This window comes from Leucoraja erinacea, chromosome 4, assembly GCF_028641065.1.
Source record: "Leucoraja erinacea ecotype New England chromosome 4, Leri_hhj_1, whole genome shotgun sequence".
Classification (NCBI taxonomy): domain Eukaryota; kingdom Metazoa; phylum Chordata; class Chondrichthyes; order Rajiformes; family Rajidae; genus Leucoraja; species Leucoraja erinaceus.
This window is the reverse complement of record NC_073380.1, coordinates 28,411,858-28,425,302: the sequence shown is the minus strand read 5'-3', so window position 1 is coordinate 28,425,302 and position 13,445 is coordinate 28,411,858. Positions and strand designations below refer to the sequence as shown.

General features: G+C 43.6%; 1 protein-coding gene across 1 annotated transcript in view; it reads right to left on the bottom strand.

The window, feature by feature from the left end:
- The window catches only part of LOC129696222 (focal adhesion kinase 1-like), a 425,097-nt gene that overhangs the window by 72,209 nt on the left and 339,443 nt on the right, over window positions 1–13,445 (bottom strand). The window contains 2 exon segments of the mRNA XM_055633900.1: window positions 8,378–8,582; window positions 12,917–13,006. Of these exon segments, the coding sequence (XP_055489875.1) occupies window positions 8,378–8,582; window positions 12,917–13,006 (295 nt within the window).

The window sequence follows — 13,445 nt, the reverse complement described above, 5'->3', positions numbered from 1 at the left end:
TTTCTCATATCAGAACATTTTGGCGGCGACCGTGATGCCAATCTAATCAATCCCATCTGCCTGCACATTGTCCCTATCACTGCCTGCACATTGTCCCTATCGCGTCATAAAAAGGACGGGTTACACCTTGGGAGTATAAAGATGGAGTTAAAGGGGAAGTGAGTACAGGAAAAGTTACAAAATACTCCCAAATTAATGGGAAGGATAATTCGAGAAGGGATAAGAGAGTATGATCAGGGCCAATAGGGACCGGAGTGAGAGGGGAGGTGAATACCAAAGTCAAAGTGTTGTATATGAATGCGCGAAGTATAAGAAATAAAGTGGACGAGCTTGAGGCCCAGTTAGAAATTGGCAAGTATGATGTTGTGGGAATTACAGAGACATGACTGCAAGAGGGCCAGGGCTGGTAACTGAATATTCAAGGGTATATATCCTATCGAAAAGCCAGACAGGTGGGCAGAGGGGGTGGGGTAGCTCTGTTGATGAGGAATGAAATTCAGTCCCTTGCAAGGGGTGACATTGAAAGAGGAGATGTGGAGTCAGTATGGATAGAACTAAGGAATTGTAAGGGTAAAAAGACCCTAATGGTAAAAAGACCCCAATGGTAGAAAGGGTCAAGAACATCAAATTCCTGGGCGTGCATATTTCCGAAGATCTTTCCTGGTCCCCAGCACACTGATGCAATTATAAAGAAAGCACATCAGCGCCTCTACTTCCTGAGAAGATTACGGAGAGTCGGTATGTCAAGGAGGACTCTCTCGAACTTCTATAGGTGTACAGTAGAGAGCATACTGACTGGTTGCATCGTGGCTTGGTTCGGCAACCTGACCGGGTGCGGAAAATATTGCAGTAAGTTGTGACTACTGCCCAGACCTCCCCACCATCGAAGGGATCTATCGCATTCGCTGCCTCAAAAAGGCTGCCAACATCATCAAGGAACCACACCATCCTGGCCACACACTCATTCTGGATTTAGTGTTGTGTAGTAAACCGGATTTGATAAGGAAACTTGAGGTTAAGGAGCCATTAGGAGGTAGTGACCATAATATGATGTTTTATTCTACAATTTGAGAGGGAGAAGGGTAAATTGGAGGTGTTAGTATTACAGTTGAACAAAGGGGACTATGGAGCCATGAAGGAGGAGCTGGCCAAAGTTGACTGGAAAGATACCCTAGCAGGGATGACAGTGGAACAACAATGGCAGGCATTTCTGGGAATAATACAGGGTGCAGGATCAGTTCATTCCAAAGAGGAAGAAAGATTCCAAGGGGAGCAAGGGGCGACTGTGGTTGACAAGGGAAGTCGGGGACAGTATAAAAATAAAAGAAAAGTAGTACAACGTAGCAAAGATGAGCGGGACACCAGAGGATTGGGTAATGTTTAAAGAGCAACAAAAGATAACTAAAAAGGCAATGCAGGGAGAAAAGCTGAGATACGAAGGTAAGCTAGCCAAGAATATAAAGGAGGATAGTAAAAGCTTCTTTAGATATGTGAAGAGGAAAAAAATAGTTAAGACCAAAGTTGGACCCTTGAAGACTGAAAAGGGTGAATTTATTATGGGGAACAAGGAAATGGCAGATAAGTTGACCAGGTACTTTGGATCCATCTTCACTATGGAGGACACAAACATTCTTCCTGATGTACTAGTGACCAGAGGATCTGAGGTAACAGAGGAACTGAAGGAAATCCACATTCGGCAGGAAATGGTGTTGGGTAAACTGATGGGACTGAAGGATGATAAATTCACAGGGCCTGATGGTCTGCATACCAGGGTACTTAAGGAAGCGGCTCTAGAAATCGTGGATGCATTGGTGATCAATTTGAAATGTTCTATAGATTCAGGATCAGTTCCTGCCAATTGGAGTGTAGCTAATGTTATCCCACTTTTTAAGAAAGGCAGGAGAGAGAAAACAGAGAATTATAGACTAGTTACCCTGACATCGGTGGTGGGGAAGATGCTGGAGTCATAAAAGATGAATTAGGGGCACATTTGGATAGCAGTAACAGGATCAGTCCGAGTCTGCATGGATTTACGAAGGGGAAATCATGCTTGACTAATCTTCCGGAATTTTTTGAGGATGTGACTAGGAAAATGGACAAGGGAGAGCCAGTAGATGTAGTGTACCTGGACTTTCAGGAAGCATTTGATAAGGTTGCACATAGGAGATTAGTGGTCAAAATTAGTGCACATGAGATTGGGGGTAGAGTGCCGACATGGATATAAAATTGGTTGGCAGACAAGAATCAAAGAGTAGAGATTAACGGGTCCCTTTCAGAATGGCAGCCAGTGACTAGTGGGGTACCGCAAGGCTTGGTACTGGGACCGCAGTTATTTACAATATATATTAATGATTTAGATGAAGGGATTATAAGTAACATTAGCAAATTTGTTATTGAGCGAGTGAAGAGTAGGTTACTTCCCGGGATGGTGGGACTGTCATATGCTGAGAGAATGGAGCGGCTGGGCTTGTATACTCTGGAATTTAAAAGGATGAGAAGGGATCTTATTGAAACACAAGATTATTAAGGGTTTGGACAGCTAGAGACAGTAAACATGTTCCCGATGTTGGGGGAGTCCAGAACCAGGGGCCACAGTTTAAGAATAAGGGGCAAGTCATTTAGAACGGAGATGAAAAAACACTTTTTCACACAGAGAGTTGGGAGTCTGTGGAATTCTCTGCCTCAGAGGGCAGTGGAGGCCAGTTCTCTGGATACTTTCACGACAGAGCTAGATAAGGTTCTTAAAGATAATGGAGTCAGGGGATATGGGGAGAAGGCAAGAACGGGGTACTGATTGTGGATGATCAGCCATGATCACATTGAATGGCAGTGCTGGCTCGAAGGGCCAAATGGCCTACTCCTGCACTCACTCACTTTCTTTATAACACCCGCGGCTTGGAGTTCCCGATGTTTGTCTCTGACCAGAGACTGCGGGTTCCATGATGTTGTCCACATGCACCCATGGTTGGAGCTCTGAGGTCGATCCCTAACAAAGGGATCGAGGGCTCCGCGATGTTAAAGTACCGTAGGCTCCCCGCAGGGGAACTCTCAAACGTCGGTCTCCAGCAAAGGCTGCCAACTCCTCGATGTTAGGCCGCAGTGCGTACAGAGATACGGTACGGAAAAAAATTGCACCTCCGTCGAGGTAAGAGATTTTCCAACCTCCCACCCCCACATAAAACAAGCTAATGAACACTAAAAACATACATTTAACACATACTATTTAAACACAAAGAAGGAAAGGACAGGCAAACTGTTGGCAAAGCAGCCATCGGTCAGCTTCAATGGAAATGGTAACAGTTAATGTTTTGACTCAATAACCTTTCATCGGAAATGAGTAAAATTAGAAGTTCCAGAGAAACTGAGAGATAAAGAAAGGGAAGGACTGTGATATGGTGGCGACCAGGAATGATTATGACACATAAGGCTCAAGTGCCAACTAAATGGCATATTTACAGCAGTTTCTTTTCTTCTTTCCATTTTGGAATTTCAAATTTATTCATTCAATATACACCTCCTTCTGATTTATCTCCATGGCACACTTTCAGCCAATGCTGGAATCACTACCACTGGCCAAATCAGCATTTGCTACCACTCATCCCTAAAATGAGGAAGCTTCTTAATAAGAAATTAAGAATGTTTGAGAAGGAATTGCAGATGCTGGAAAATTGAAGGTAGACAAAAATGCTGGAGAAACTCAGCGGGAGAGGCAGCATCTATGGAGCGATGGAAATTGGCAACATTCCATGAAGAATTAGGACATTTCTGATGCCCTGGTGTGGAAACACCTCATCCTGGTAGCAGATGCGGCGTAGATGGAGGAATTGGGAGTAGGGGATGGAGTCCTTACAGAAAGTAGGGTAGGAAGAGGTGTCGTCCAGATAGCCATGGGAGTCAGTGGGTTTATAATGGATGTCGGTCAGAAGTTTATCACCTGGGATGGAGATAGTGAGGTCAAGAAATGGTAGGAAAATGCCAGAAATGGTCAAGGTGTATTTGAGTGCCAGATGGAAGTTAGTGGTGAAATGAATGAAGTCAGTGAGTTGTGCGTGGGTGCAGGAGGTAGCAACAATGCAGTCGTCAATGTAGCGGAGGTAGAGTTCTGGGATGGGGCAGATTTATTTTCCTTGATATGTGAGACAGATGTGTTTTTCATGGCGACCCATCAGATTCACATCTATGGTTGTTTTTCATTCCAGTTTTATTTAATTAGTTCAACTGCCAAGGCAGGATTTGATGCTATGGCTATGAATCAATTATCCAGATCTCTGGTATGTGAGCTCAGATTTTTTTTTGCATTAGCATGCAATATTTTTCTATGTGAGATTATTTGATGACATTATTCATCCCAGCTGGGAGCAGGCAACCGAACCATCCCCTCAGCAACTAGTGAACGATCCTGACCTCTTATCTACCTCATAGGAGACGTTCAAACCATTCTTAACTGGCCTTTATCTTCCATCTGAACACGGTGGATGGCTTGATTGTTATTATGTTTATGCCCCTGTCCCACTTAGGAAACCTAAACGGAAACCTCTGGAGACCTTGCGCCACACCCAAGGTTTCCGTGAGGTTCCCGGAGGTTCTGGTCACTCTCCCTAATGGTGGAAAGTGGTTTCCGCGTAGTCGAGGCTTCTATGTTCCTGCGATTATTTCAAAAAAACCAAAAACGGCCTCGGCTAAAAATAGGTTGCCGTTTGGTGGAAGCCAGTGGAGTGGGGTCGCTATTTACTTACAGGCAGTCGAAGGCCATCTCCTTCACTGACCGGCCATTTTGATTGGCTCATTGGAGTTTTCAGCAAAGATCCTATAGGAACTTTGGTTTTCAGGACCTAGAAGATCCGCCGAAAGGTAAAATGCCCGCTAACTTTATTAAACTTCTTAAAACTGTCTCCACTCCTTCTCCCCCCATTCTCTCCCCCCTTTTCTGTCATCTCCCTCCCTCCCGCGCTCACTAAAGGACTTACCGTGCTCTGTGGCAGCCGTTTACCTTCCTCTTCATTGCGCAGACAGCGCTCCTCCACTGTCCCTGGCCCCTACCTTTGCGATGTGTGTGTGTGTGTGTGTGTGTGTGTGTGTGTGTGTGTGTGTGTGTGTGTGTGTGTGTGTGTGTGTGTGTGTGTGTGTGTGTGTGTGTGAGATCGGTAGCAAAGATACTATAGGATCTTTGATCAGTATATGCAGCTCACGCTTCGGTCGAGTCTTTCCAGGCAAGTGACCAAAACCTCTGGTAACTCATGGAGAGTGACCGGAACCTCTGGGAAGGTCTCCAGAGGTTTCCATTCAGCTTTCCTAAGTGGGACAGGGGCATAAGTCTTTCACTAACTGGATAGCATGCAACAAAAAGCTTTTCACTGTCCCTTGGCACACGTGACAATAATAAACTAAATTATTTTGGTTCTCTTTAGATTAACTTTGAAGTGTATTACCTTTCTAGCATGCATGCTGTTTTGGAACAGGATACATTCTGTCAAAATGAAGGAACCACGAGTAGGCGTCCCCCCGGTACAACCAAGAGGATAAATGTTACAAAACACTACCTGAAAAATTCTCAAATCTGCCCCACCCTTAAATGTGATCTTGGCGCTGTACACACAGGGGGCGGTTTAAAACGCGATTTTTACAGGCTGTTCCAACCGAAAATCCGAAAGCCTGGTAACCAGACACTTAACGGAATTTCGCTGACATTTTCGGATTTCAAAAGGAAGATTTTTAGTTTTTATGGCCTTGTATAATATTTATAGCGGCTTTAAAAAGTCACTCTCTCACTTCGCAACCTCTCGGAGACCCCAGGGAATCATAAAGCAAACATAAAGGTTAGTACCTTAGTTTGGAGGGATTAAATGTGGTGGTGCTTGTAAATAACCCTGTTAATAAACTTTTTCTATAGCGAGTAGCTCATTTTCGGCCCTTTCCCATCCCGCAGCTATTTTCCATGGGCACTTGAGGGCGCAAATGTAGCTCCGACCCCGTGAACGTTCTAACCCTGGCTGCGAGGTTCACCAAATCCAGCTAGAAAGCCGATTTAACGTTGACTTTAATTTAATGTCGGGAACGGCGGCGTCGCTTCCATTTGGCCTATAAATTGATGTCCGCTATAGGATTTAAAAATCAGCGCTGGGATATTGTGAATTATTTGTGAATGCCTTACCGGGTCGCCGTGCGGCTAGCTAAAACGCTGTAATCCTTCTTCCAACATTCGCGGAGCGTCGCTGGATTTGGAGACTAGTAATTGGGGCTTTGAAATTAGCTACAATTGGGTGGAGCTCCGACCCCGGCAATTCTATGCTTTAATTGCAGGTCGGCTCCAAGTCCAGCGACGCTCCGCGATGTTGTGTGTGTCAGAATGCTTCAATCTCCGGAGCTTGGCTGAAAATTTCATCCCAGCGCTGCGACGTCGCCGACTTAATTTTTAAGCCGGGGCCGCGCTGGATTTTGAGCTCTCCAGCCAGGGGTACAGTTTTTTTGTTCGGAGCTCCACTAGAAAATCAATAGGGCCACAACCGGCCACAGCGCTGCTGAATATGCAAAGCGACCCATAAGGCATTTTTTATTACTCTGAGATATGTAAGGGACTTAGAATTAAAGTTTACCCCTTCACCCCCCTTCTTATAAAAGCCCTCCAAACTAATGGGACTAACATTTAAGCAATGATTTTTTTAAGCGTCTCAAAATTTCCAGGTAGGAGGCAGCCGCTACTAGTACAGACCTGGGTTGACCGTGGGTCGTTTTAAAAGGTTTGGCGCCAAACGCGAGCTTTGGTCCAGACGACACTTAAAAATCAGTGGTGTTTCGGACATTTTCGGTTTCTGGCAGCGGATAAAAGGTTGTGCACCTGTAGCAGGATACAAATCCCACTGACCCACTGAGTTCCTCCAGCATTTTGTTTTGCTCAAGATTCTAGCACCTGCAGTCTTACATCTCTATTTTACTTTAGAAAATATCCTTACTAGTTTTAAATTGCATAGCATAGCAATTCCCACACACAGGCACGTAAGAGAAAGTGGTGGACAGTCTGGTTGATCATAGGTACAGCTTCACCCTCTATTGAAACATCTACATGAGGTGTCACCTCAAGAAGACAGCATCTATCAACAAGGGTCCCATAGAAATTAGGTGCAGGAGTAGGCCATTCGGCCCTTCGAGCCTGCACCGCCATTTAATATGATCATGGCTGATCATCCAACTCAGTATCCCGTACCTGCCTTTTCTCCATACCCTCTGATCCCCTTGGCCACAAGTGCCACATCTAACTCCCTCTTAAATTTAATAGGAACCCGAGGGCAACTTTTTTTTTGTAAACAGAGGGTGGTGGGTGTATGGAACGAGCTGCAATTAGAGGTAGTTGAGGCAGGTACCACGACAACATTTAAAAGACATTTGGACAGGTTCACAGATAAGGGCCAAACACGAGCAGGTGGGACTAGCGTGTACAGGGCATCTTGGTCAGTGGGCAAATGGGGCCAAAGGGCCTGTATCGATGCTGAAAGGGTAGCAATACCCATGACTCTATTCACAAGTAAACTTATTCACAAGTTAAACTTAAGTACCACTAAAGATCAGCTGAGTTGGTCATGTTACCAATTCAGCTGATCTTTAGTGCTGCTTAAGTTTAACTTGTGAATAAGTTTAACTTATGAGGCCTGCTGAGTTTTGACAGCATCCACTTGTTATCGTTTAATTTCATGGATCTAATGTATAATGTGTTAGTTAACAAAAAGCAAGAACTTGCATAACCATACTTCTTTTCAGAACCTAATTAGGCTCCAAAGTGAGTTGTAGCCAGATAAGTACTTTAGTTGTAAATGAAATGTACACAATGACAGCAATGTGATGAGCAGCAGCAAGTTTCTTCATTTATCTTTGAAGGAACATTATACAGCAAACCAGCAGGGGCACAGTGGCACAGCAGTAGACGCTGCTTTATAGCGCTAGAGACCTGGGTTCGATCCAGACTATGGATGTCGTCTGTCAGAGTTTGTACGCTTTCCTGTTACTGCGTGGGTTTTCCTCCCACGTTCCAAAGACGTGCAGGTTTGTACCTTCATTGGCTTCTGTAAATCACCCATATTGCTCAGTATGCAAAAGTGTGATAACTAGTGGACAGAGATCGTTGGTCAGCACAGACTCAGTGGGCCGAAAGGCCTGTTTCTACGCTGTATTTCTTAACTAAACCACTAGGAACCCTTCCCTGCTCCTGTTTAATTAATGCCATAAGAAGCACTACATTCACCTGCAAAGGCAGATGACAACTTGGTTTATAGTCCGTTACACATTCATTTTTTTTTTTTTTTATAGTCGATATTGAGTCGAAAAATGGTTAAATGGAGTTGTGATATTTGTCCTTTAAAAAAGTAACTCAGATACTTCCTCCTACCTGAGTTGTTGTTTCAGTTCATTGAATCGAGGTCTTCTGCTGGGATCATATGCCCAGCACTTTGTCATAAGGCTGTACAGCGTCGGTGGGCAGTTTGGAGGCATTGGCAAGCGTTCACCATTTTCAATCCTACCAATTACATCGTTGTTTTTTACTCCTTGAAATGGTTTCACTCCATACATTAGAATTTCCCACATACAAACACCTGAAATACAAAGTAAAAAAATGTAGAGAAGAATAATTGAAATGCTTCACTTCAAAAGAGTGGGCTTTTGATAGTGGGAAGGAGCATGGCAAAATGGCCACAGTGGCATTCTTGCAGTTGCATCGGTAAGTGCCAGGGGGATTATTGGTGAATATCAAGGAGTGAACCAGAACAATGGCTGGGGTGAATACCAAAAGAGAGAGGTGAGGAAAAATGTGTATGGAGGAATGTGTCAGTTATTGTACGTGGGTTCAGATATTATGAAGAAAAATTGGTTGAAAAGGGTGGATGATGGGATACAAAGTGAAGAGAAGAACCTCTCCTGGTTCTGCACGTTTTTTTTTAAATCATCAATCTACATACAATACCCCATAATAAAAAAGCAAAAACAGGTGTTTAGAAATTTTTTAAGAACAAAATTGGAAAAGACATCTTGTAAATCCCAGTGAACAAAAACGATAACGATGGAGAAAGTGAGAGAATAAAACTTACTAGTTCCCTGCAAGAGCAGGAAACACCACCAATACAGTCTATATTAGTACTGGTTTACTTTTGTCATGTGTACCAAGATACAAGGTAAAACATTGTTTTGTAAACTGTCCAGACAAATTATACCGCACATGAGCACAGCAGGCAGTGCAAAAGTCAGTGTTTAAGCTACAGGGTCATGGATCAAATGCAGGTAAATGGGACTAGCTTAGATGCGGCATTTTGGTTGGTGTGAATGAGTTGGGCCAAAGGGTGCACATCCATACTGTATGACTTTATATGAGAAATCCGTTCAAGAGTCTGTTAACAGCCGGGAAGACATAATTCTTGAATCTAGTGGTACATGCTTTAAAGCTTTTGTATCTTCTGCTTGACAGAAGAGAGAAGATAAAATGATCGGGGAATGAGTGGCCCTTCATTGTGTTGGCTGTTTTCCTGAGGCAGAGTGAAATGTAGATGGAGTCGATGGTGTTGAGGGAGGCTGCATCCATGACCCCGCGCTTTCTTTTGGTCCTGGGCAGAACAATTGCCATACCGAGTTGTGATGCAAACTGAAGCTTTCTATGATGCATTTGGCGTCATCAATGTAGCAGAAAGATAGAGGGGACTTGAGAAGCCTAAATCAAACATATCCCATGTTTCCCATAAAAAAAAATATTAAGCAGCTTTCAAGAAGTGTGTAAAAGGACTGCACATCATTTTCGCGTAATGACAAGTCACACAAAAATCTTGGTGATTTGTAAACTGAGACTAATCTTTACTGCTGAATTCAGCCCAGATTTGCTCAGGCAAGTTGAGCAAATATGCTTCTGGAAAAGAGACAAATACAGTTTTCATACACATGGGTTATCAGAGCCAGATGTTGTATTTGGAAGTAAGTAAGTTTATTGGCCAAGTATTCACATACAAGGAATTTGCCTTGGTGCTCTGCACACAAGTAACAACATGACATAGTGACAGTTACGAATGACTCAAAAAACACAAAACATTAATAATAATAATAAAATATTAATGATAAAACACCATTGATAAAGCATGTGAACCAACAAAATACCAGATCAAAGGGAGGCTACAGTTTTATGGCTTTTGAGTAGAGCAACTACTCGTGGATAAAAACTGTTTTTATGTCTGGCTGTGGCAGCTTTGACAGTCCGGAGTCGCCTTCCAGAGGGAAGTGATTCAAAGAGTTTGTGGCCAGGGTCAGAGATGATCTTGCCCGCTCGCTTCCTGGCCCTTGCAGTGTACAGTTCATCAATGGAGGGAAGGTTGCAGCCAATAACCTTCTCTGCTGATCGGACGATTCACTGCAGCCTCCAGGTGTCATGCTTGGTGGCTGAGCCAAACCAGGCCATGATGGAGATGGTGAGAACAGACTCTACTAGAATTGGACCATCATTGCCTGTGGCAGATTGTGCTTCCTCAGCTGCCGGTGGAAGTAAATCCTCTGTTGTGCCTTTTTGACTGTGGAGTCGATGGTAGCCCCCCACTTAAGGTCCTGGGAGATGATGGTTCCCAGAACTTAAAAGACTCCACAGATGTGACTGTGGTGTTGTTGATGGTGAGTGGGGTGAAGGGAGGGGGAGTTCTCCTAAAGTCTACAATCAATTCCACTGTCTTAAGAGCATTGAGCTCTAGGTTGTCGCGACGGCACCAGGACGCCAGCTGTGACACCTCCTGTCTGTAGACAGATTCCTCCTCATCCTGGATCAGTCCAATCAGGGTTGTGTCATCCGCAAACTTGAGAAGCTTGACAGAGGTGTCTGCGGAGGTGCAGTCGCTGGTGCAGAGTGAGTAGAGGAGAGGAGAGAGTATGCAGCCTTGCGGTGCTCCTATGCTGAGTGTTTGCGCGTCCGAGATGTGCTTTCCCAGCCTTACATGCTGCTTCCTGTCTGTCAGGAAGCTGGTGATCCACCGACAACGAGGGGTTCAGGCACAGTCAACTCGGAAAGTTTGGAGTGTAGTAGCTCTGGCACAATGGTGTTGAATGCAGAGCTAAAATCAACAAACAGGATCCTCGCATAGGTTCCCTGGCGGTCCAGGTGCTGTAGGATGTAGCGCAGGCCCAGGTTGACTGCATCATCCACAGATCTATTGGCTCGATATGCAAACTGCAGAGGGTCCAGCAGGGAGCTTGTGATATTTTTCAGCTTGGCCAGCACAAGCCTTTCGAGTGTCTTCATGACTAAAGAGGTCAGGCCTATAGTCATTAAGACTAGTAATCCTTGCCTTTTTGGGTACAGGGACAATAGTGGAGACTTTGAAGCAGACAAAGACAGTACATGTTTGCAGGGACTGGTTAAAATGTCTGTATATACTGTTTGGTTGTTTGGCACAGAGCTAAAGAGTATAGGGAGAAACATTGTCAGGTCCTGGAGATTTCCGGCTTTTTTATCCTCTGAAAAACCTCTCCACCTCCTCTATTTTTATTGTTGATGATGGAGAAGTGATGTTGTGCAGCTCGGAAGGTAGAGGTAAAGGAGGTAGTAGGTGGAGGTAAAGGAGAAACTAACATTGGGAGAACATGTTAGCAAGGATTATGAGGGAGGGAGACAGACTGGGCCTCTGTTCATGGAGGAAGCCAAGGGTCCTCAGGCTTGTTGCAGCAGGATTGGGTGAAAAAAATCAGGATTTCGTCAGGAAACTGGGAACAGTTAGTGGCAGAAAGCATTGTGGATGGGGTTGGAAAGAAACTGGACAATAAAAAAGCATCTGCAGTTCCTTCCTACACAAAGGAAGGAATAACTTGTTCTGATGAAATATCCTTAATCTGAAATGTTAGCTTGGTTTCCCTCTCCATTTGACTCCCCACCGATTCTGCTTACATGTAGTTTTCCTTCAAATGAAACTATCTACAGGGGATTCATGGATATGCATAATGGAATGCTTGGTGCATTAAGGAGCAGAACAAAAGCACTCAATGTCAGAGCTTGGTGTAATCTGGCATCAACCTGACCTAGGACTGAATTTGGAGCCCATTCACTCCAGCTTGGAACTGGTTGCTAACTTTGGTCATACATTTGTGAATAGAAGCATGATGCAACATTATGATGACTGCCATAGCAGCTTCCAGTGCACAGCAGAAGCTGCAGACAAAAATTAGCAGCCATTTAATATCTGTGAGGACAGTGGCAGATCAGACTGCAGGTATTATGGTGCACAGCGCAATAACAATATGAGATGAAAAACAGACTGGGCCATTCCCTTCAGTTTTGACAAGTGAGAAGCAATCTCATTGAAACAAAGAAAATCTGCTGAGCGTAACAGGGTAGATACACGATGATATGTTCCTCGGCCAGGGTGTCTAGAACCAGAACTCATAAAATAAGAGGTTGGCATTCAGAACAGAGGTTTTTTTATTCATCCAGTGGATAATGATTCCTTGAAATTCTCTACCCAAGGGCTGTTGAGATTTACTCATTAAGCATATTTCAATTAGATATCGGTTAAGGAAATCAAAAGATATAATGTCAAAATGAAGCATTGAGGCACAAGATCAGATGTACAAAATCGTGCAGGCCTGACGGATCAAATGGCCTTCTCCTCCTATTCCTCATGTTATTATGTAAATCAGAGTGATTTGAAGTAAAATTATTTGAGGGCAAGACAAAGGGAATGTAAAAGTTCAGAGGGAGCTGAGCAGGTCTTATCAAATAGAAAATCGATGAGCCTCTTGCACATCAGATACAAGGGCTTGGGAGCCAAAAAACAATCCAAAATCATACTAGATAACTAACATGCAACATTTGTTGAACATTTACCCAAAGAAGGAAATGGGAAATATCAGGATTTAATTCTGATTTTTTCATTGGGAAACTAAAGCAGCATAAATGGCTAAGTAAACTTACCAAACATCCATACGTCGCTTGCTGAGGTAAACCGACGAAAGTTGATTGATTCGGGAGCCATCCATTTGATGGGTAACTTCCCTTTTGAAGCTGCCATGAGAAGAGTACAAATTTATAAATAGTGCCTATACGTCTTAACTTCTGAGTGCAACAATGACTACTTCCTGCACAAATCTGAGGAAGACTCATAAAGCAAGATTGTGAGACCACAGGACAAGCATGTGCAGAAAATTCTCACAGTTTTCACGTGGTATGCCATCAGAAAAATATACTAATGCAGCAGATATTGTGCTGCTTTATTATAGTAAATTATGCTCACGTTATTACTTAAACATTTTCATCAGCCCGATTGTGATATTCTGCTCATATCAATGAATTATTGAACCTAATCAATTATTGGTACAAGGTCAACAGGGGCTCAGGATTTGTTAATTAAATTATATTCAAGGAAATTGCTAAAGCTGAAGAAACAGACAATCAATTATTTCAATTGACCACAGGTCTTAAGGACCAATGGTAGCCACATTTA